This window comes from Petaurus breviceps, unplaced genomic scaffold (assembly GCF_028583685.1).
Source record: "Petaurus breviceps papuanus isolate PSGF00001 unplaced genomic scaffold, PetGlider_PUasm1.0 207, whole genome shotgun sequence".
In the NCBI taxonomy this organism is placed as follows: domain Eukaryota; kingdom Metazoa; phylum Chordata; class Mammalia; order Diprotodontia; family Petauridae; genus Petaurus; species Petaurus breviceps.
The window spans coordinates 29,389,370-29,411,557 of NW_027185850.1; the positions used below are offsets into that span (position 1 = coordinate 29,389,370).

The 22,188-nt window shown below is 55.1% G+C and overlaps 2 protein-coding genes across 2 annotated transcripts in view; both read right to left on the reverse strand.

The window, feature by feature from the left end:
- The window catches only part of LOC138165029 (nuclear autoantigenic sperm protein-like), a 570,370-nt gene that overhangs the window by 95,282 nt on the left and 452,900 nt on the right, over nt 1-22,188 (reverse strand). The gene's annotated exons all lie outside the window — the stretch shown is intronic.
- The window catches only part of LOC138165022 (microtubule-associated serine/threonine-protein kinase 2-like), a 201,101-nt gene continuing 181,061 nt past the window's right edge, over nt 2,149-22,188 (reverse strand). Inside the window, exons 16-30 of the mRNA XM_069093081.1 lie at nt 19,713-19,921; nt 18,248-18,386; nt 17,879-18,011; nt 15,505-15,670; nt 15,209-15,310; nt 14,917-15,039; nt 12,683-12,792; nt 11,805-11,959; nt 11,388-11,650; nt 10,933-11,148; nt 10,249-10,475; nt 9,868-9,990; nt 7,725-7,861; nt 7,407-7,612; nt 2,149-7,203 (exon numbers count right to left, since the gene is read on the reverse strand). Coding sequence (XP_068949182.1) covers nt 5,714-7,203; nt 7,407-7,612; nt 7,725-7,861; nt 9,868-9,990; nt 10,249-10,475; nt 10,933-11,148; nt 11,388-11,650; nt 11,805-11,959; nt 12,683-12,792; nt 14,917-15,039; nt 15,209-15,310; nt 15,505-15,670; nt 17,879-18,011; nt 18,248-18,386; nt 19,713-19,921 — 3,799 coding nt within the window. The 3' untranslated portion in view covers nt 2,149-5,713. The remainder of the gene's footprint in view (nt 7,204-7,406; nt 7,613-7,724; nt 7,862-9,867; nt 9,991-10,248; nt 10,476-10,932; nt 11,149-11,387; nt 11,651-11,804; nt 11,960-12,682; nt 12,793-14,916; nt 15,040-15,208; nt 15,311-15,504; nt 15,671-17,878; nt 18,012-18,247; nt 18,387-19,712; nt 19,922-22,188) is intronic.

Here is a 22,188-nt window from a genome sequence, read left to right on the forward strand (position 1 = left end):
AGAGACCAATTAGCCTGGAATGGAGGGTGTAAGAAGGCAGTCATATGAAACACCACTTTAGCTTTTGCTCTGTATTTCCTTCCATCTTTAAGCACCTGAGAAAAGCAGTGAGTATAGTTGTTTGGAAGGGGCATTTAACATAAAGACCATTGCTTAATGTAATTCTAGTTACCTGCTATGGGGGTATGAGCATTAGGAGATCCTCCTGTCTTTGAACAAAGATACAGGAAGGTAGGAAAGGAAACATGCTTGTGTCACTAGAATGGCGCCTGTCCAAGGCTCCTTGGTGGCCAGCAGGACTGTCGCTAGCTCATGGTTCAAAGGACACTGAAAAGCCTATAAAGGCCAGATGGGTTCCCATCCTATGGCATCCCACAAGCCAATGTGTTAAGTGAAGACAGAGATTGTCTCCCATCACTTACCTTTGAGATTAAAATATCTGAGGGGTGATTGCCCACTTGTACAGTCCACGGGTACATTGGTGGAGAAAATCAGGTGCAGACAGATACAGGCACTGAGGTCCCTTGCCTTAGTGGGAGTGGAAGTTAGAACATCTGCAGGGTTTCAAAGGTCACCCTGTGAATTTTGTTTTCACCAACACAATGAAGAATCTAGAGGGCTGAGGAGGGCCCTGCTTCTCCGTTAGTATAAATTGGGGCTGCATTAAAGCCAGCTTGAACCAGATCATGCTATCCCCGTTGTTAAATTTTCAGTGTGAATGAGCATTTAAAACTCAGAAATTGGCAAATGCGTTGCGGGGCTTATTAGCTTATTAGCTGATTGTCTAGGTTTAAGGTGATGGAGGAAATGTTGATACTGCAGATTAAGTTTAATAGGGTCCTGTGGGCACATTCTTCTACCTCCCACCCCAGCCTGGAGAGCAGGTTGTTAAACATTTGCCAGCACACCCGGTGATATTCTTTAGTAGTCTAGTCTGTGTATGACTGAGTCTTCTTTTGGGGTCATGTAAAATTGGGAAGTAGAATGGCAACAGGATGAGGGCATGTGGATTCAAACCCTTCGACCAAATCAAAACCAGGCACAGGCATTAATGGGAAAAAGTGGAAGGGGCAGGGACCTGAGGTAAATTTGTCTGCGTGGGGAGGCTAGGTCCTACTCCTGCCCTCAGGAGCTTGAGCGATGTAAGCTCAGACCACCACCTGGTGGCTTACATGGAGAATGCACCCACCACTTTTAGTGGTAACAGAAAAAGCAGGTGTGTAAGATGAGAGCAGCTGTCCATTTACAGAATTAAGACTGGAAACAGAAAGGAACTAGACTGTGGAGACCCTTGAGGACGGGTTGAGCAGTCTATTTCGTCCTAGAGGCAACAGGGATCTGTCAAAGAATTTCTAGCAATGGAGTGATGTGGGCAAAACTAGGACAGATTGGAAAGGGAAGAAAGTGGGGCTGGAGAGAGCCATTAGGAGACTAAGGCAGTAATCCAGAAGAGATGTGCTGAAGGTACAGACTAGGACACAGGAAGTGAGTGGAGGTCTGTCAATATTTTCTAGCATTTGTATAGACTTTTAAGGTTTGCAAAGCACTTTACAAATATGTCATTTGATCCTCACAAAAACCCCGAGAAGTAGGTAACATTATTATCCCTATTTTAAAGATGGGAAAACTGAGGAGTTAGAGGTTAAGTGACTTGCCTAGAATCACCCAGCTAGTATGTCGAGGCTGGATTTTAATGTACTGCTTATAAAGTTATCTCTTGGCAAATGGCAGGGGTTTGGGGCTGACCTCAAAGAGCTTTTGTCTTCTGTTCCCTGTACCACCCTCTCTTGGGCCCCCTGACAGAGAAAGGAAAACAGCTGAGTCCTTAGTATATCCCTAAAAGTCATTTTGCCCCCCTGCAGGCTGTTCATAAGACAATGTTAAAAGCTTGCAGTAATCTGTCATCCATTAATTCTTTGTTCTGTGCAGACCCTTCTCCAGAGCTCTGTGTTTGACCTGGCTTGTCCCACTCTGGGATTCCCCACTAACTTGGACAGGAAATCAGAATCTTTAACAAATTTTGTCCAGTTTTCTGAAAAATTATTCTGCTCCCCATTTTTGGATCCACGTTACCAAAAAAAAAAAAGTCATTTTCTGAAATTATTTGACAGTTTATAACCTATGGCTTAGAAATAATAACTCAACAAGTTTACAAGTAAAACATTTATTTGAACACACATAAATCCACAGAGGGACCTGCCACCTCTCTCTGAAGTCCCCGTTCACACTCACTCATTGGGGAGAGCACAGATGACGGGGTTGCACTGGGAGAGTCTTACAATCACAGCTTTTTTTTTTTTTGAGGGATTTACACACTATTGGGATTTCAAGGCATTCTGTAGTGCCAGGTCACCCTGGCCATCCATCTGACTTGCCTTTCTGAGAGATAATCTAATTGTATATTAAGCTACTATCACCATACAAAAATGACAGCTTAAGATCAGGAGTCTATCAAGACAGGGGAGAAGAAGGAAAACCAGCGTTCTGGCTTTGGCAACTTTTTGGGTCCCAGCTCGGGGCAATACCACCAAGACCTTACAAGGAGGCGTGCTTACAGGCATGTTCTATGGACCTCGAGGCCCAGCAACTACACGGCACTCGACAAATGTCGTTCCAAGGGGCTTAGAAAGCAAACTCCAGGACAGCAGGGACAGTCCTGCTTTTGTCTCTAAAGAGGAAGCTGGGTGATGCTTTAGGAAGCACGCTGTGATTCCCACCCAAGCGCCAACCCCCACGGCTCTGCTACCATGGTCAGGATCTGGCTGTCACCCTCGGCCGGAGATTGGGACCCCAAGCCTCTCCTGGGGCACAAGCTTAAAGAACTCAGCAGGCCATTGGATGGCAGGTTTAGAAAAGGACAAACACCAGACTGTGGGCTCTTGCATTCACTGATGGGGTCCATGAGCTATTGACTCACATTACGCTGATGGCTAGCCCCAGCCTCCTGTCCCACCTGAAGCCTCCCCTAGGTCCTACGGATAGCTCCTGGTTCGGTATTTCTGTAAGAAACATCTTCCTCCATCAAGGATGGTGGGAACACCGCTTCATGGCCCCCATGGACTGTGTGGTTGACAATAAGGAAATAGAACAGTGGGATCAAACCTCACAGGGAGAGAGGTTGTGAGGGGAGGAGAGAGTGATTCTCCAGAGATCTTGAGGAGACACCAAAGGTAGCAGCAAAGGATGAACAATCTCAAGTATTATCATTGTTTGGAGGCAATTGGGGTAAAGCGACTTGCCCAGGGTCACACAGCTAGTGTCTGAGGCTGGATTTGAACTCAGGTCCTCCTGACTCCAGGGCCGGGGCTCTATCCACTGCACCATCTAGCTGCCCCAATGTCAAGTATTATTACTAAGAAAAAAGACAAGTGAATGACTGTTAGCCACCCGAGAGCATGTCTCGTTTTCCACCTTTGGGCTGGAGGACACCTTTGATCACTAGGGGCTCAGAGGAGCAGACAGACTTACATAAGCGATAGGCCATGGTGGACACCCCTCCCCCTCTCTTTTGCCATCTGGCTGACAGTTGCAGAAAATCCAAGATCCTGCAGGGCTGTCCAGTCTCCATGCTTTTGCAAGGGCCTGGAATTCCTTTTCACTTCTGTCTCATGGAATCCCTTTCTTCAAACTCAAGCACCACTTTCTATGAGAAACTCGTCCTGACTACCACCCCCCCCCACCCTCACCCCTGGCCAAAGACACGTCACAGCTCCCTAAAAGCCTTGATCTTTGTCTAAATACATCGTCTTCCCTGTTCAGATGGGAACCCCTTGAGAGGACAGCTTTACTTCCATCTCTGAAACTTCAGCCCTTTGCACAGAGCCTAGCATAAACAAAAAAGGCAACGTGGCGTAGCAGACAGAGACCATGGCTTGGAACTGGGTTGCGAGCTCACCCCCTGCATGGTTGTCAGCTGTAACAATAAGGCAAGTCACAAACCCGCTGAGCATCTGGATAAAGAAGGGGCTGGAGCCAAGGGCCACTTTGCAGATGGCCCCTTAAGAACCTTTGGCAGAAGAGGAACTATCCTGTTCAATGACCCTCTGATTGAAACCAAGGGAGTCATGGGAGACACGTCTTGAAGTCCAGCCCTGACCAGACGCCTGCCTGTGGATGGTGTCCTTCCCCAGAATGGAGCATAACCATCCACAGGGGACAGACCAAGCAAGTGTAAGCCCAGACCGGGATGTGCCCATCCATCCACACGTCTTGGGCAGATGCTAAAATTCTGCTGGGCCCAGAAAGACGGGGAAAAGGAAGGGGGAAGAGAATGGGCTGGATGCTTTTGGGAAACTGCCAAGTCCTTTCACCGACTTCATTTTGTCTCTTCTGGCAGTGCACATGGCAACAAGTCCCGCAACAGTCTCAGAGCTGAAATGGAGAGGTCCATGGTGGGGCCTGGGGCGGGGGGTGGGGTGCTGCAGCAAGGTACGAAGGAATGTGTGGGAGGAGGGCCAAGAATAGCCAGTGCGGGAGGGATCACCACGGATGGGAATCTATCGAGCCCTTGGGCACAGTCTGCACTACTGGTGTGCGTCATGGTTACCTGGGTCTGACTCTCCACTTATTGCTAAGCTCTGTTGAGGTAGGGATGTCTCATCCTCGCTGTACTTTCCCTTAGTGCCTTGCCCATAGCAGACACTTCATGTGTGTAGTGGCCCTCCTCACTCCTGACTAATGCTCATAAAAGCCCTAGGAAAGCTCTGGGGATCACCAGGCACCCTCCCCACACCACTAACACACCTTCTCCCATCCTCTGGAGTCCCAGAGTTTCAGGTCAGGTTTCCCCATGTGTTGCTTAACCTTGGCCTCAAGGTGGTGTGATTCACAGTCCTGCCTTTAGGTCGACATGGGGCAGTTCCTGGACTCCTAGGAAGCTAGCTCTGGCTACTCTGGGCTCCCGATTCTGAAGTCTTTAAGGCCTCACTTCCTCTGCTTCCCCCTACCCCACACCTTTCCATCTCCTAGGCACCAGGGCCAGGTGAAGCCTTGATTGCTTCTATATTTGAAAAAAAAAAAATTTCACAGAAGAGTTTGAAGAACCACAGGCAGGTGGATAAAGGGGTTGGGGTTCAGAGGGCAGCCCAAGGGGCCAGATCACCACCCAGGATACACAGACCACCCCTGCACCTAGCAAGCGGGGGCCCAGAAGAGCCCCAGCTGACACCCACTCTCCTCGTTCCTTCCTACGGAACTTCTCAGATGCAGCTTTTGCTTCAGTCCAGACCCCACCCCCACCTCTCCCCTTGCCTCCAACACCCACTCTTGCTAAGAGGGGAACTCAGACCCTAGTGCACGATCTTTCAGTCACACCTCCCTCGAGACACCCTGAGACACAAACGAGAGTCAGGAAAACCAGTCCCCTCCCCTGCCCCCTTCCTCCCCCCACAGGCCCTTGGGACATGGGAGAGGGAAGGACATTGAGAATGAGAAGCTGCTGGCCTCCCTTCCTCCATCCATCTGGGGTGGCAGTCACCCTGTAACTGCCCATGGCAGTACCATGTCCTGTAGAGCTTCCAGGGGGACAAAACCATAGCCAAGAGCCTGGCTCTGGTGGCCAGAACCAGCCCCACAGGGGCACAGGCCCAGTACTAGACACAGCCTGCTGCTGGGGTCCCCTGTTCTCCCCACTCCCCACAGAGACAGTGGCACACCAGTCGTTTCCATGAGCATATATTACACAGGCGGGAGGGACGGGCCCTGGGTCCAGCGGCTACGTTCTTCTCAGGAGGTCATCGTGCGCCATGGCACAGTCATGGGGTTGGTGCAGGGCTCTAGGTGGCACAGTCTCCTCACTCCCAGGGGGCTGCAGGTGCCCTTTGCATGGGGGGGCCTGCTTGCTGTCACCGGAAGCATCAGGCACCTTGGTGCTACCCAAAGCTAGTTCCTCCTTCTCTGCCCAGGGACACTTGGGCTCCCAAGGTGGGCAAGGGGTAGGGCTGAGGCTAGGGGTGATATAGGCCAGGGGCTGGGAAGGGCTGGTGAGCTGTGGGGCCTGGGCCTGGCTAGGCTGGGATGAGACCATGTCCCAGCTGTGCCCACCCTCAGCCAGGGTGGGTGCCTGCAGGGGCAGAGGCCAAACCTGGATTGAACCTGAGCTGCTCACAGGGGTTTGCTTCGGGTGTGGACTGGGGCAGAGAAGGGGACTTCCTGATGGCCAAGGACAAAGTGCTGTAAGTGCTGGCTCTAGACAGGGCTGGGCCTGCCTGTCACCCTGGGGGAGTGTGGGCTCTGTGGAGGCTGTACCCCAAGGACCCCCAGAAGTTGAGGAGCCCTGAGGAGAGCCCGGGGCACCAGAGGACCTGGAGAGCGCCTGGGACCCTGGGGCCTGACTCTTGTCAGACACCAGCTGTGTCACGGTGCCTGATGCAGCGTCAGCCAGTGTTCTAATAGGGGTGCCCAGGGGAGGCCGAGCCCTGCCCCAAGGGTCCTGGGGCACACAGGGATCTTCTTTGGCACTCTCTTGGGCCCGGTGAGCAGGCAGGAACTTGCCTAAATCCACCAATTCTGGGGCTGCCGGTGGCAGGGTCTGGCGGGGCCCCTGGCCTTGTCCATCCTGGCTGTTCTCAGAGCCATCATCATCTGTGTCATCCTCATCCTCTGAAGAGTCCACCTCGCGGATGGCTTCCTGCTTCTGCAGGGCCTCCCGCCGCTCAGCACGGTCATGCCGGATGGTGCCCAGGCTGCGAGGAGCAGCCTTGGTCAGTGGAGCCTTGTCCCCTGGGTCACCGGGCAGCACCAGCTCCTTCCTGACCTCACAAGGGGCCAGTTCCAGGCTAGGCTTGCGTGAAGCAGACAACTTCTTCTCAGAGGTGCCCAGGGCTGCCCCCAGCTTCTCAGCCGACTGGACTCTCTTCAGGAGTGGGGAGCGTGGCGGCTCAGCGCTTTTGGGCCTGGAGATCTGACGGCCCAGGGGAGGTGAGGAGTGCAGCTTTCCTGGGAAGGCTGCAGGGCTGCTGCTCAGGGCATGACCAGGCAGAGGAGACGGCGAGCGCTGGGGAGATGTGGCCTGAGGGGTGGGTGATGGAGTGTGTGCCAACGGGGACAGGGGAATGCTGCCTGCCGATTTGCGCCGGGGTGAGCGGTACTGCCGCTGAAGCTTGGGTGCCAGGCCATGGAGGGAGCTGGGGCGGATATGGCCAGAACTGGCCGGAGAGTTGGGCACACTGGAGCTGGGTGAGCTGCTTTGCGAGGAATTTCCACCTACTTGGGAGAAAGAGTGAACCTCAGTAACAAGAGGAGCCCATTCCCCCTCCTGCCCAGGACTCTGTCCCCCACCCTCCAATCCTGGCTCAGGATGGGGCTACAGGGGGACTCTGGGACCAGCACCAACCTTGTCCTTGATCCCCACCAAGGCGGGGCCCAAGGGCAGGGACCCCTTGAGGGGAAGTCCAGATCCCAAGTACCTGAATGAGAGGTTTCAGGGGCCCCTCGGTAGCCCTGGGTTGGAGAACGTGGGGCCAGACTGTGGCTGTGGCCATGACCATGTGTTGGGGAGCCAGGCCCGCTCTCTCCAGAGGACAGGGAACGGCTGAGGGACGATAGGCTACGGCTCGTGTGCAGCAAGGATGCCTGCTTGGTGATCTTCCGAAACAGGGAGCCCCTCTTCCTGCTGCCGAGAGAAGGGTGACAATGCTGCAGATGTGTCTGGGAACAGGGACCCCAGAGAGGGTGGGACGCGTGCAAGTGCGTGTGGAGGGGCTGCGGGCTGCAGCCTCACCCACCTCTCAGGCCCATCCTTGGCCTTGCTCTTCCTGTCTCTTCGGGCCATCTTGGACCTGTGGCTGCCCTTCCGCGCAGGGCCCACCCTGATAGACGTGTTCTCAAAGGGCGTTGTTGAGATGGAGACCTTGTTTCCACTCTGTTGGGCACAAGGAGGGGCAGGGCAGTGAGCAGCAGCCAGAGGGAATCTGCACCACAGCTGAGAGAGCCTCAAAGACCATCTAATCTCAACCCCCTCACTGTAAAGTGACGGAGAAACGGAGGCCCCCAAAAGGAAAAGTAACCGGCCAAAGTCGCACCTAGAGAGCCCAAGTGCACCATGCCCCAGGCTGTCTCTGAACTTTGAAAGGTGGCCACGCCCAGGGAGTCAAGAGGAGACTGGCACCCACAACAGCCAACACAATTCTAGGTTGTGCTCAGAGAGGAATGTGACCACACATCTGGAGTGTCCTAGGAGGGGAGGGGAACGAGGAACAGCTGGAGGAGTTGGGGATGACTGGCTGCAGAGGGACCGAGGTAGCCGCACTCAAGGTCTGTAGGGCAGCCAGGCAGACAAGGCCTGGCTTCTGGATATTCTGACAGACACAAATCCCAGGGCCACAGATAAAATGGGAGCCAGGATGGGGCACAGGAGGTGGGCTCCTCCCTTGCTGCTCACAGAAGGCAAAGTGTGTGGAGGAGGAAAACTGGCAGCTGCCCAAGAAGAGGGGGTCTGAGAATGGCTGTATGTGAAAGTGTGGATCGGAACCGCAGACGCAGGACGGCGATCCCTGATCAGAAGGAGGCCACCTAACGAAGGCCAGTCTGCAAGCTGAAGCCAAGGCTTGGGAGGACTCCCCAAGTCAGAGACTGTGGCCGTGGAGAAGTTCACAAGGGACAAAAGCACAAGAGAGGAGGCAGGAGGGAACTGAGGCCCCAACAAAAGGAGACCTCACAGGGATGGAACCCGAGCCTGCAGATCAGGTGGTGATCTATCCAGAAGACAGGCTCTTTGAGGAAGGGCCAAGGAAGGGGAGCACAAGGGATTTTGTCACTGGAGTAGACTACAGACCACCGAGGCAGAAAGAGGAAACAGATGAAGACTGGCCAACAGCGTGCGGGCAATAAGGGGAAAGACTGTGCTGGACCCAAGTGTCCCCAGCAGGGAGGAGTGAGGCTGGACACCAGGGAGTCTTGGGGGCCGTGAGCCCTACTTCAAGATGCGGTGAGAGAGGACATACAGGGGCTTCTCCAGCCTGCAGGCTTCCCTACGTGTGCCTGGATGCTGCTGCATCCCAGCTTCTTCTATCATCATGATAGCACCTACTAAGCGCCAGGTCCCGTGCTAAGCGTTTTATAAATGTTTTCTCATTTGATCATCACAACAACCCTGGGAGGCAGGTGCTCTTATCCCCATTTCACATGAGGCAAATGAGGCAGAATTAGTTAAGTGACCTGCGTGGGGTCACACAAGCAGTAAGTGCGGGAGGCTGGATTTGAACTCAGGTCTTCCTGACTGCAGGCCCTCTGTGCCACCAGCTGGTGGGCCAGACTTTTAGGAAAATAACACTCTGCACTGAAGCCTTTTTTCTCCTTCACCAAAGGCCTAAATGTCTCTAAAGAGGAAAAGGGTTTCCTCTGCGGGAGGACTGCTGTCCCTGAAGACAGAATCAGTGAGTAGAGTAACAGGAGTGGCGCCCAGACAGCAGGCGGGCGCTAAGCATCACTGGGACCCACAAAATGCCAGGGGCCTCAAGAGTCCCTCTGGGGTCCACATCTGGCTTCAAGGCTCAGCATACTGTGGGAAGATGACAGATTCACCTAAAGAGCCCGGGTCAGAGAGAGCCTTGCAGAGACCGCTCTCTGTGTGTCTCTGTCTCTCTTGGTGAGACACTCAGACTCATTCGTCAGGATGAGTCTCTGGAGGGCTGATGATGCCCCCATGGCATTTTTTTCTTCCACACTGAGCACAGTGTGGCATGTGGCACCCTAGATCTGGGGGAAGCAGGTTTCACAGGGTTCAAAGGAACGACAGGGAGGATCCTGTGAGCCGAAATCAAGAGACCCCCCGCCCTGACCCCAGCACTCCCTTGCCCTCCAAAGCTCCCCAAGACCCTGTGGTCTCTGCACTCAAAGCCAACTCCCAGGCACGAGATCTTTCCTCACCTTCAGGATCAACTCCACCACCTCAGTATGGACCAGGCCGTGTACAGGCTCGCCGTTGACGTGTGTGATGAGATCACCTGCGCGGAGTCCTGCCTCACTGGCTGGGCCCCCATCCTCCACATGCTGCCTCAAGAAGAGACCAGCTCTGAGCTCTTCCCTGCCCCACGAGCCCTGGGAGCCCTAGGCTTCCTCAGTCTCTCCTCTACCATCATCAACAGATCTCCTAGGGCCACTCTGGGGACAATGACAAGGCTAGGTGCAGGGACAGTCGGGGAACAGGATGGCTTGGGCCTACCACCATCCTGGGACAAGGGCCTGGCCCACCCTGCCCTAGGATCCTCCCCCATGCCAGCCAGGCCCAGCTGGCCCACACAGACATACCCAGACCATGTGCTGCACGGTGTAAACATCAGTGTCCCCCATATAGACCCGAATGGCTCTCAGGGTGAAGCCATACTTCTTGGCAGCTCGGTGAATGACAATAGGTGGCTTCAGGCTGCTGATGGCTGGAGAGAAGTCTCTGCTTGGGGATGAGTCCCGGGACGAGGGATTGGATGACTGGGAGTGGGGAGACATTGGGCTGGCCAAGGGGGAGCATCCATGGTGGTCTGGAGCAGAAACATGGCCCCATGAGTCACCTCCTGCCTGTCCCACCATCCCCCCACTTCACACACCCCTGATACCTACAAGCTCTCACCACACAAACATGCACACACGCACACACACATATGCCATCTACACCCAAGAACACAAAAAGGGAACAACACCTGTAATCTGGAAAGTGGCTCATAGCCCAGATTCAGGACAGGCCCTGAGCTGTTGTGGTCACTTCCACAGACTAGGGGTAGCAGGATGTCCAGCCTGTCTAGGCCCCAGTCTCTCAGTCCCCATGACACACACGCAGTGTCACAACCCTCACACTCTTCTATGATTCAGAGGCATGCATGCGCACACACATGCGCATGCACATACACACACACACACACCAGCATCCCTCCAGTCACGGACCCACAGACACATGACAAAAAATACCTGGGCTGGCCCCGGACCCTGGACTGCCCTCACCTGAGGGGATGAGAAGGGACAGGGCGGTGGCCGAGGCTGATTTGGTGACTTTGTTGGCAGGCCTGGGGGTGCGCTTGTCTCCAGACTCCCCCGACAGCAGCCGGTGGCGTGCCCGCCGCACGGCCAGGTCGCTGATGGCCTTGGGCGTGGAGCTCTCTAGGCCCTCCTGGCTGTTCTGGTGGCCCTGCTGGGCACAGACACTCACGGGACTCCCACCTACAGGAGCAGTGGTGAGAGAGAACCCCCCCTGGTCAATCCCTGAGGATTTGATCTCTGAGCAGGCACCCTTAGTGCAGCTGGGCTGAGCCCAGGGCCAGAGGCAAGGGACGCTTCTCAGCAGACCCCTGCTAAGCTTTGCTTTCAGCCCCACCATAACTGCAGGGCAGTTTTCTGAAAGGTATGCCACCCCCACCCCCCACTACCCAAGACACTGGCATTTCAGGTAGTGACTGGACCTGATTCCTTGTCCCCCTGGGCCTTGCGCTCTCCCAGCTGCTCAGGGGTGGACCCAGGGCCACCCTCTCTCGGCTGTGGGGTCAGGAAAGCTGCACCCTCTGTCAGCTGCTGGCTCTGCCGGGGGCTGCCTCCTGCTTCGTCAGATGCATCTGGGAAGCGGGGTGCATCCAGCACCCCTGAACAGCGCCGCCGCACCCCAAGAGGGGGGCTGGAGTCGCTCTCCGTATGGGAGGACTCAGACACTGACAGCCGCTTCCGCAATCTGTAGAGGAGAATAGGGCCTGGGTGCGGATTCCCTCCCTCCCTAGGGGAGAATGCCCCGAGGCGTTCACCAGCAGCTCCTCCAGAATGGGCTGAGACCTGTCTGAGTGCCCAGCACCCCATCTCCCTCCCCCACACAGGGCCCTACTGCTCACATTTCAGGAGAGCCGATCACCCAGCCCCGGTCTTTGCCCTTTAGGCCACTGAGGCCCTCCAGCTTGTCCTCCTTCTCCTCACTGAGACTGCGCTTGGTGGGGGGCGGGGTCCTGCGTTCCTCCAGCAGGGAGAGTCTCTCCAGGCTGCTGTACACCTGTGGGGCAGGTGGGCAGAGGGCAGAGTTCAGGGGACCGGAAGCCGGGACAGCAGAGTCTGCAGCAGAGGATGGCCAAGGGCCAGCAGGGGGCAGGGGCAGGGGGGAAGGTGCCTGGCAATCACACCCAAAGACAAGGCAGCTTGCAGCAGGGAGGGCCCAGGGGCGCTTCCTCCTGGTGTATCCTGCTGATGAGGCTACACAACTCTCCACAGGAGCGCACACAAGGGCAGCGAAGGTGGACAGTGGGGGGGACGTGAGCCAGATGCCAGGACAAGGGGACAGGGGATTCAAGGGAAGGTAGGAGGGTGAGCCTGAAGTGGAGAACCAAGGGAGCAGGCCCAGGAGGGTTGGGTTGCTGAGGCCCAGAAGCTGTACTGAGATTTGTTCTGGGGGAGTGACCGTGGCCAAGTGTGTGGAGGAGGGGGTGAAGGAGTCAGGGATGGGCACACCAACACAGACACTGAAGCCCCCAGTACAGAAACAGGGCCTGAGGTGGGAGAGGGCCACAGCCCACTCAGACCCAGGCCCACTCTCTATGGGCCCTTCGAGCCCTAAGTCCCAGGGTGCCCCAGAGCTTCAGGTATGCCTCAGAGCTTGGCCCTGCTTCTCCCAGTCCCAGAGACAGCTGCTGGTTCCAGGCTGAGACAGGCTGGTCCCTCCTCTCCCCTCCAGTGCCTTCTGGGCACCCCAAAACCCTCTGGAGATCCCCAGCCCCCATACCTTGCTAAACCTTGGGGAGCATGAAGAGAACTGACGGATTTCCACATGGTCATCGTCGTTGGCATCCTCCTCCTCCTCCGAATCCACATGCCGGTAACGCTCTGAGCGAGCTGAAACAGACACATGGGTAGGCTAGGCTGAGGCCGCAGGGGGAGGGTGCTGGTATAGGGCTGCCCCAGTGATGCTGGAAGGCCAGCTCCTGGAAACCCAGGGCCCCAGAGGGCTGGAGGCCCCATGGACTCTGACCCAGGGGCATCCTGGGGTGGGGGGTGGGGGTGGTTCTCAGCATTGGATAGCTGGAACTTAGATGAGGAGGGGGGTCTGAGTACCCAATGTGCCTGATGGGCCTCACTTGGGGTGGGCCTCCTGGGGGGATGGGCAGAGGAAGCAGGGAGTTGAGCAAAAGGTGGCTTGGCACTCCATGGGGCCAAGATCCAAAGCAGCTATAGGGAAAGGAGAGGGTCTGGAGAGCTAGACCTTGTCCTGCCTCTAACACTTTCTAGCTCTGGACAAGACACATTCCCCTGAGCTGCCCCCACCTCATCTACATGGGGGATGGTGAGAGAAGAGCTTGTGTCCCTGAGTAGGCCCAGATGAATGACATCCTTGGGTCCTCAAAGAGCTGGCAGGAAGAAGGGAAGGCTGGGTCACTGCCAGGGATAGGTGAAATGAGAGAGAAGCCAGGAGGAAGGCAAACACTGGCCCAATTTTCCCAGAAAGGAAGAGAACCAAGGCTGGAAATCAGAGACGGTGAGTATGACCTTGATTCTTGAGCAAAGTCTAGAAAGAGTCATGAAAGGGCTGCTTGGTTAGGAAGCCAGGGACCCCCACAAGCCCATGTGGCTCCACTCACACCAGCTCATGAAGGCCAGGCTGTGCATGAGGAGTGCGAGGTGGACAGGGCTGGACAAAGCATGGCAGGCTGTTGACAAGCTAGATGAGAAAAGAAGGAAGCAGATCTGAATCACCATGTGCTCAGACCCGGGTCTTAATGGCCACCTGGGCAGGAGGCCTCCAGTGGAGAACCCTAGGGAGTGTGCACGGCCCAGCACCGGCCATGCTTCTCACAATGAATGGCAGAGGCCTGGATGGACAGCTCGGCAGATGCTAAAGGTGGGAATGAGTCACAATCCAAAGGGATCTTGGCAGGCCCCTGCAAACTAGGCCAGACCAAGGAAGATGAAATTCAACAGGGATGAATGTCAAGTCTTACACGTGGCTTACAGAAAAATCAAGGCCCACATCTGGCACACTGGTCAATGATGGGAGGACTGATAAGCTGCAGACCATCCAGAAGATGGTAACCAGGGTAAGGAGTGGCCTTGAGCCCAGGCCACGGGAGGATCTGCTAAAGGCACTGGGTGGGCTTACTCTGGAGAAGGCTGGGGGTACAGGAGAGCTGGCTTCCGGGCCTTTGGAGAGATGCACCTCTGGGGTGGCAAGGGACACCCAGGGAGGGGGCATGTCCTTTGTTAGGGCTGCCTTCATGAGGCTTCCTTTCCTGTGTGGCTTGGTCCTGCCAACTCTCAAATTCTGGGATTCCATGAGCATGGGGACAGGAATCCTCGGCCTAGCCACACTTTGTAACTGGAGAATGAAGGACTTCCAGGATTGGAGGAATAAGAGTGGGCTCTGGCACCCCCAGATCTCCTAAGCAAGGGAAGCCCCCATCCCCAACACAAGCCACAGCCCAGCAGTGATTAACTAAGCAGTTCTGTGAGCGTCCTGAGGGGCTCCATGAAGCAGGGGGTGGGCCTGGTCTCCCTACCATCCCAATTCAGAATGCCATCCCTAGGCTGGGACCCCTCCATGCCACAGTCACAGCAAAGAAACAGTAAGAAGCAGGAGAGGGAAAGCCAAGTCCACAGAGAGCTTAGAAAGAGCCTGTGGCAGGCATTGGGCAGAGAGCGTTGGGCCCGCCATCACAGGGACCCAAGTTCTAGTTTGGCCTCAGACCCTTCCTAGCTGTGGGACCTTGGGCAAGTCACTTCACCTCTGCCTGACTCAGTTTCCTCAGCTGTAAAATGGGGATAGCAGAGCTGTTCTGAAGATCAAATGAGATCATGCTTGTAAAGTGATTTACAAACCTTATGGTGCTATAGAAATGCTAGTTCCTCCTCCCCCTCCTCTGCTGGGTGTGCACTCACACTGCCCACCAACAGGCTGCAAGGTGGAGATGACCTGAGCCCCCGAGGAGCCACCAAGCAGGTTGAGGCCCCCAGAGCCCCCCTTACTGTCAAAGTAGCTCGTGTCATCCTCGGACTCCAGCTGGGGAATGAACTCGGCCTTCTGACGCAGCAGGCCTGTCCAGTCCAGGTCCTTGAAGAAGCGATGCTGCCTCACCTCACTGGCACTGCCTGCAAAGGGGCATGGTGTGGGCAGGGGGACAGAGAACAGCCACAGCCTCAGGACAGGCGCAGAAAGGGAAGGGAGCCAGGGGCCAGGGAGCCGTGGGCGCTGGACCTGGCCAGCAGAGCATGTGTCAGCACAGTCACACCCCAGCACTGGCCCTGACCTGCAGCCTACCTGTGCCCATCCTCTCCAAGGGGTTCTGGTGGAGCAGCTTGGAGGTCAGGTCCTGGGCATCAGGAGGGAGGGCGTCGTCACCCTCAGGCCATGCAATCTCATCTGAGGGGAGGAAGAGCAGGGACGTGGGTTGGGGGGGATGCTGGAAGCAGAAACGGGGCCTGCGAGGGCCCTCCCAGAGGCTGGCTGCCCAGCATGTGGCCTTGTTCCAGCCCACCTCCCAATCCCCATGCCAGCCGCCACTGGGTGTGGCCACTCTCAGCCTCCCCTCCCACGCTTCGCGGCCCACAACCTACCACTGATCACTTGTCCAAACAACTCCTCTGGCGTGTCGCCGAAGAACGGGACACAGCCCACCAGGAATTCATAAAGGATTATGCCCATAGCCCACCAGTCCACCGGCTTCCCGTAGCCTTGTCTGAGGATCACCTCAGGAGCGATGTACTCGGGGGTCCCACACACCTGGGTGGAGGAGAAGGATCACGTGACATGGCTCTGACCACCATTATCGCTATTATGTCCGTTTTACAGATAAGGAAAATGGGGTTTGGAGGTAAAGTGCTTTTTCCCCTTCAAGTGCTTTCCAGACAAGCTCCACCATTCTCATTTCAGTGCCTGGATTCATACCCAGCTCATCTTTCTCGCCTCCAAGCCCAAGCAAGTTAAGGGCACTGTCCCCCAGATCCCACTGTTTCTGTATCAAATGCATCAGAATGCCCATGGGAGAGTCCTCTCCCTGAGCTGTATGGGCTAGGTCCTGGACTTGGGTCAAGGAGCCTGAGTTCTAATCCTGACTCCCCTTCAAAGTCACTGAGGGACTGTGGGCAAGTCACTTAGCCATCTAGGACGCTGGACCTCTTGGTGCCTAAGCTAACTCCAACTCCTAAGCTCCCAAAGTCTATCAATTCATATCAGGGCAGCTGGTGGTACAGTGAATAGAGCACTGGCCCTGGAGTAAGGAGAACCTGAGTTCAAATCCGGCCTCAGACACTTAACACAAAAACTAGCCATGTGACTTTGAGCAAGTCACTTAACCCCAATTACCCTCCAAAAAAAATTTTTAAAAATATTTACATCATATCTGCTAACTTCAGTTAGCACTGAGCAGGGACAGGGATAGCCTGGGCTCAACACAGAGCCCTCCGGGCAGCCTCCCTGCACTGGGCCCAGGCTGCAGCCTGAAGCTAGCTCTGCATTGCTCTGGGGGCCTTCCTGGTCCTAGCCATCTACCAACATGGCCTGGGGGGGCTCTCTCAAGAGATCGCCGGTGCCCCTTGCTGAAGACAGGACCCCACGATGCCCACACAGTGTGTGACAGGCTTTATCACGATGCTCCTCAGAGCCGTGGCCTCCCTGCTCTGGCTTCCGGCCGAGTGCACGGTGAGCCTGTTCCCCACGGCACGGTCCTGGCATTCCCTGCTCAGCTGATGCCCGGGTGCAGATGGCACCAAGAGCTGCTTCACAGATGCCTACCAGAACGGCTGTAATGCTCAAGCAGCTCTAACCTCAGAGTCGGGAAGACCTGAACACATGTCCCACTTTGGCCACGTCCTGGTGTGTGACCACAGACAGGTCACTGACCCTCGTGCTGCTCCAGCTGGGAGCTAAGCACTCCCTAGAGCTTGGCACAGTGGAGACAGTGCCAGCTTGGCAATCCCTGCCTGTCCCCAGACCCTGCGAGCTGCCGTTAAGGTGAGGACAAGCAGGTACCTGCCCTTTCCCAGCAGACATCCAGGGCTGGGAAATCCATTACACCTACCCACGCATCCCCCTTCCACTCTGGGGGCAGAGCCGTCATTTATCTCTTTGCAGCCCCTGCCCCATGCTCCCGGTTTTTCCCCTTGGAGTCAAGCAAAACAGTCCCAGGTGCTTCTCCCACATGCCAGAGTCTAAAATCTTTCCCCCAGGTTAGCCAGGAGCCTCAGCCTGGGACTCTTGGCCCTTTCCTCAGGATGCCCTCCCAGTTATTCATTCCCAGCACCCACGGTATCCTTTTTGGGCCCAGGCCAGGACAGGGCAGCCTGGGTCCACATCATACTGCTGACTCCTAGGGAGTCTGCAAAGCCTCCCAGATGGGCACATCTCCCCCATCTGCTATTTGTGAAGAACTATGGAGGTCAAAGGCTGAACTTTTTCTTATTCCAACTCAATTTCCCCTTATTGCTGGGCCCAATGCTCTTGCTCAACAAGACAGTTTTGGAGCCTGATTCCCCCTATCCCTCCCATTTGGCATCAGCTGGAGATGTGCCCTCTTCTTGCTCAGTGTTCGACCAGAAGCGAGTCACTGGGTCCCTCGCCGAGGCTCAGCCTTACAATCTGCCCAGATCACAGGCCTGCATGGAGCAGTCCCTGACCACAGGGATGAAAAGGCTGTGCCAGGCTGAGGGTTTTACTAGGATTCAAGACATGGGCAGCAGAGGCAGCCCAGGGTGGTGGCCAGTGAGTGGGCCCCCAGCTCTGTCTCACACATCCTGACTGATCCTCACCCGCTCAGGGTCCAAGGAGTTCTCTGGGAGTCTAAGCTGCAGGGAGTTTCATCCTATGGGACTTCCCTGGGCCAGTGACTTCCCAGGGGGCTCCCCTTGGGCCCTCTCCTCACCCACCTGACTTCCTCCTCAGCGGCCAGCCCAAGGCAGGCTGACTGTGGTGGGGCAACCCGGGGCTACTCACCTGCTTGTCCAGGAACTCCCGGGTATCCTTCTCAATGTGGCCCTCGTACAGGTTTGTGGTCAGGCTCATGAGGCCTATTTTGGAGAGGCCAAAGTCGGTGAGTTTGATGTGACCCATGGATGTTATCAGGAGGCTGGAGACAAAGAACCAGAGCTGGCTCAGGCCTTCGCCTGCCCCGCCCTGCCCCCAGCCAGCCTCTAAGCCCGGCTCCCAACCCAGGCAGCCTGTTCACAGCCGCCATGCCCAACAGGCAAGAGTCAGCACAGGGCCGGCCCTCCAAGCCACCAGTGCAGAAGCAGAGCGGCATGGGGGGGTGGGGGGGCCCCAGGACAGCTGCCAGACAGCAGAGGGGTGGAGTCAGGGTTTTACTTGTCAGGCTTGAGGTCCCGGTGCACGATGCCATAGTTGTGCAGGTACTCCAATGCCAGCACCGTCTCAGCAAAGTACATACGTGCCATGTCGACGGGCAGCGCCCCGATGTTCTTCAGCAGTGTGGCACAGTCGCCCCCTGCAATGACACCACCCAGGGCCATCACGAGATCCCAAAGATCGGCTATGGCGATCGCCAGCAGCCTGCCTCGGGCCCGCTCTGGGTCGAGTGCAGGACCTCACAAAGACCCATTCCTCAGGGAACAGCAGAAGACTGAGTTCAAACCTGGTCTCAAGCCCTTCTTAGCCGTGGGACCCTGGGCAAGTCAGCGAACTTCTGGCTGCCTTAGCTTCTTCAGCTGTAAAATGGAGATTATAACAGCACCTCCCGCCCAGGGGGCAGGGAGCGTGAAATGAGGCGATGCTTGCTCATAGCCCAGTGCTTGGCATTGAGGAGGCACTATACGAATGTTAGCTACTGGGAGTCAGCTGGGTGCTATGGTGGAGAGAGCAATGTGCCTAGAATCAGCAAGGCCTGAGTTCAAATCCTATCTGTGTGACCCTGGGCAAGTCACAACCTGTTTGCCTCAGTTTCCTCATCTGTAAAATGGGGATGATACAGCATCTGCTTGAAGGGTTGTTGAGGAAACAAATGAGGCCATATCCCTAAAGTGCCTCACACAGAAGGTGCTAGAAAAACACTTCCCCTTCCCACATCAAATGCTGAACACTTTTTCTCAGGCCACATGATCCTTGACCTCTTGGCCTCACTGATGCCACTGTCCACTTGCCTCTCAGAGCCCTGCCCTCCCCTGGTTCTTCTACCTCAAAAAGCATTGCTCCCTGCTCTCAGAGGATCCCGGCTCTTGGGAGACCCCAGCAGCTCCCTGGGCTCATCCCAGTTCCAGAAGACTCTGGGGATCCAGTCCTATAGCATCATCCACTGGACCTCTCCTGGCGTCTCAAACTCAATATGGTCCCAACTAAGCTCCCCAGCTCCCTCTTCCTGCTAAGGGCACTGCCAAGGGTCCAGCCAGGCTGGACTGGTCATTGCCCCTTTCCCCACACACAATCTGGCTTCTATCTCCACAATACAGTACAGACTAGTCCCCCTCCCCACCCTCAGGGCCCACAGGCCCTTACCGGCTCTCCCCTGGTCTCCTGAAGGAGCCTTTGGACTAGTCTCCCTGCTTAACTCTATCCTCCCCCTAGGTCCAAACAACCTTGCTGGGGCTGGGCTCACCACAGCCTTGTGTCTGAGGCAACCATCATCTTCCTAGGCTTATCTTCCACAATAGCCCTGACTTAATCCAAGCTCGAGGCAGCTGCTCCCCAGGGTCTACACTCCTCCCACCCCCCTGGCCTCCCCACGTCTGCATTCCCCTCCCCCCTGCGCTCCTCCCCTCTGTGCCCCCCACCCCAGTCTGAGCTCCTCCCCCTATCCTCCCCCCTGCCCCGACCCTACCTTCCACGTACTCCATGACCATGCACAGGTGACGCCGGGTCTCAAAAGAGCAGAACATGCTGACGACAAAGGGGTTCTCGGCAAAGGTAAGGATGTCGCGCTCCACAAACGCCTGCTGGATCTGGTTGCGCAAGATCAGGTTCTGCTTGTTGACCTTCTTCATGGCGAAGCGCTGGCGAGTGGACCTGTGGCGCACCAGGAACACGGCCCTGCGAGGCAAAGTGTGGCCTCAGCCTCTCCGAGCCGCCAGGAGGCAGGGGCTCTGTGCTGGAGGGGCCACAGGGATGTGCCAAGCACTGGAGACAAGGACAAGGAAGGAGTGCATTGGGCACAGAGCCTGGCACGCAGGAAGCATTCGACCAATGTTCATGGATCAACAGATAAATGGCACGACCCATACAGACACAGGGTGTCCCAAAAGTCTCAGTGCCCTCTCAAGCTTTTTACAAGACAACTGGAGGCAGGGCAGGTGAAGGGGGCACTAACAGGTGGGGGAATCAGGAGAAGCTCCAGGCACCAGATACCCGAGCTGTATATAGAAGAGGGAGGACAGAGGGCATCCCAGGAATGGGGGGATGTCCAGAGCAAAGGCCTGGAGATGGGAGATGGCCTGGAAGGCAGGCTAGTCTGGCTGGACTGTGATGGAAAGGTCAGAGCTGGGCCACAAAGGCCTTCAAAAGCCAAGAAAAGCGGGGAGGAGTCAAGATGGCAGAGTAGAAACAGGACTTGCACCTGTGGCTCTGGCTTCCACCTCCTCCAATTCATGTAAAAAGTAACTCTGAAGAAACTCTGGAGCTACAGAACCCACAAAATGACACAGAGAAGCTAACCTCCCACTGAGGACAGCCCGGCAGGCCAGCAGGAAGGGGCCAGCACAGTGCTCTGGGAGGCAAGCCCAGCTGCACGAGCCAGAGGTTTTAGCCCCAGGGTGGGCCTGACCAGCAGCTGGCTGGAGGGACTTCAGATCACCAGCAGCTGTGGCCGTTTCCAGAATTATCAACACATAGATGCTAAAGACAAAGTGAGAGGTCAGTGCAGTATGGACTTTGGGATCCAGTAGTTCGGGAGAGTGGTCAACCTTTGCCCCAGGAGGAGAAGCAGCTGAAGCGATGCAGCCGCAGCCACGTGGCAGCTCCAGCTCCTGGCCTGCAGAATGTAGGGGGACCAAGCGACCAGTCTGAGAGGTAATCACTCTTGCTTTAACCTGCTTGGATCTGGATTGCAGTCTACAGTGGAGGTCCTGGGATGCATGACCAGCCTGCCAGAGCATGTGGAGGCTTCTGAGAGGGCACCTGATTAATACTTTCGTCAGCTGAAAAAACCCCAGCAATTTGGGACAAAGCTCCCCGTCTGGTAGCAGAGTCCTACTGTGGCAAAAAGCCCAAAAGTCAAGTAATTGAGTGGCAACATGAGCAAACAAGGGAAGCAAAGCAAGCAGAAGAACCCAACTTTACACTACTATTTTGGGGACAAAAAGGATCAAACCATGAAACATGAGGAAGACAACGAAGTAAGAACTACTGCACCAAAAACTTCCAAGAAAAAATATGAATTGGTTACAGGCCACAGAGGAGCTTAAGAAGGATTCTGAAAACCAAATAAGAGAAATGGAGGAAAAATTGGGAAGAGAAATGAGAATGATGCAAGAAAATTATGAAATGAGAGTCAACAGCCTGATTGAAGAAAATAACACCTTAAAAACAAACTAACTCAAATGGCAAAAGAGGCTCAAAAAGGCAATGAGAAGAATGCCTTAAAAAGCCAAATTTACCAGATGGAAAAAGAATCACAAAAGCTCACTGAAGAGAATCATTCCTTCAGAATTAAATTGGAGCAAATGGAAGCTAGTGACTTTATGAGAAATCAAGATACTATTAAACAGATCCAAACAAATGACAAAATAAAAGGCAATGTGAACTATCTAATGGGAAAAATCACTGACCTGGAAAATAGATCCAGGAGAGATAACTTAAAAATTATTGGACTACCTGAAAGCCATGATCAAAGAAAGAAACTAAAAATCATCCTCCAAGAAATCCTCATGGGGTGGCCAGGTAGAACAGCGAGTAAGAGTACCGGCTCCAGTGTTGAGAAGACCTGGAGATCAAATCCCGGGCTCAGACACTTAGCACCCACCCAGAAACACCTGGCCATGTAACCTTGAGCAAGTTACTTAACCCCAATTGCTTAAAATAAAAAAAGAAATCCTCAAGGAAAACTGCCCTGAAGTTTTAGAAACAGAGGGCAAAATAGAGGTTGAAAGAATCCACCAATCACCTCCTGAAAAAGATCCCAAAAAGAAAACTCCTAGGAATATTATAGCCAGGTTCCGGAATTCCCAGATCAAGGAGAAAATATTACAAGCAGCCAGGGAGAAACAATTTGAATATTGTGGAAACACAATCAGGATAACACGGGATCTGGCACCTTCCACACTAAGGGACTGAAGGGTTTGGAATATGATATTCCGGAGGTC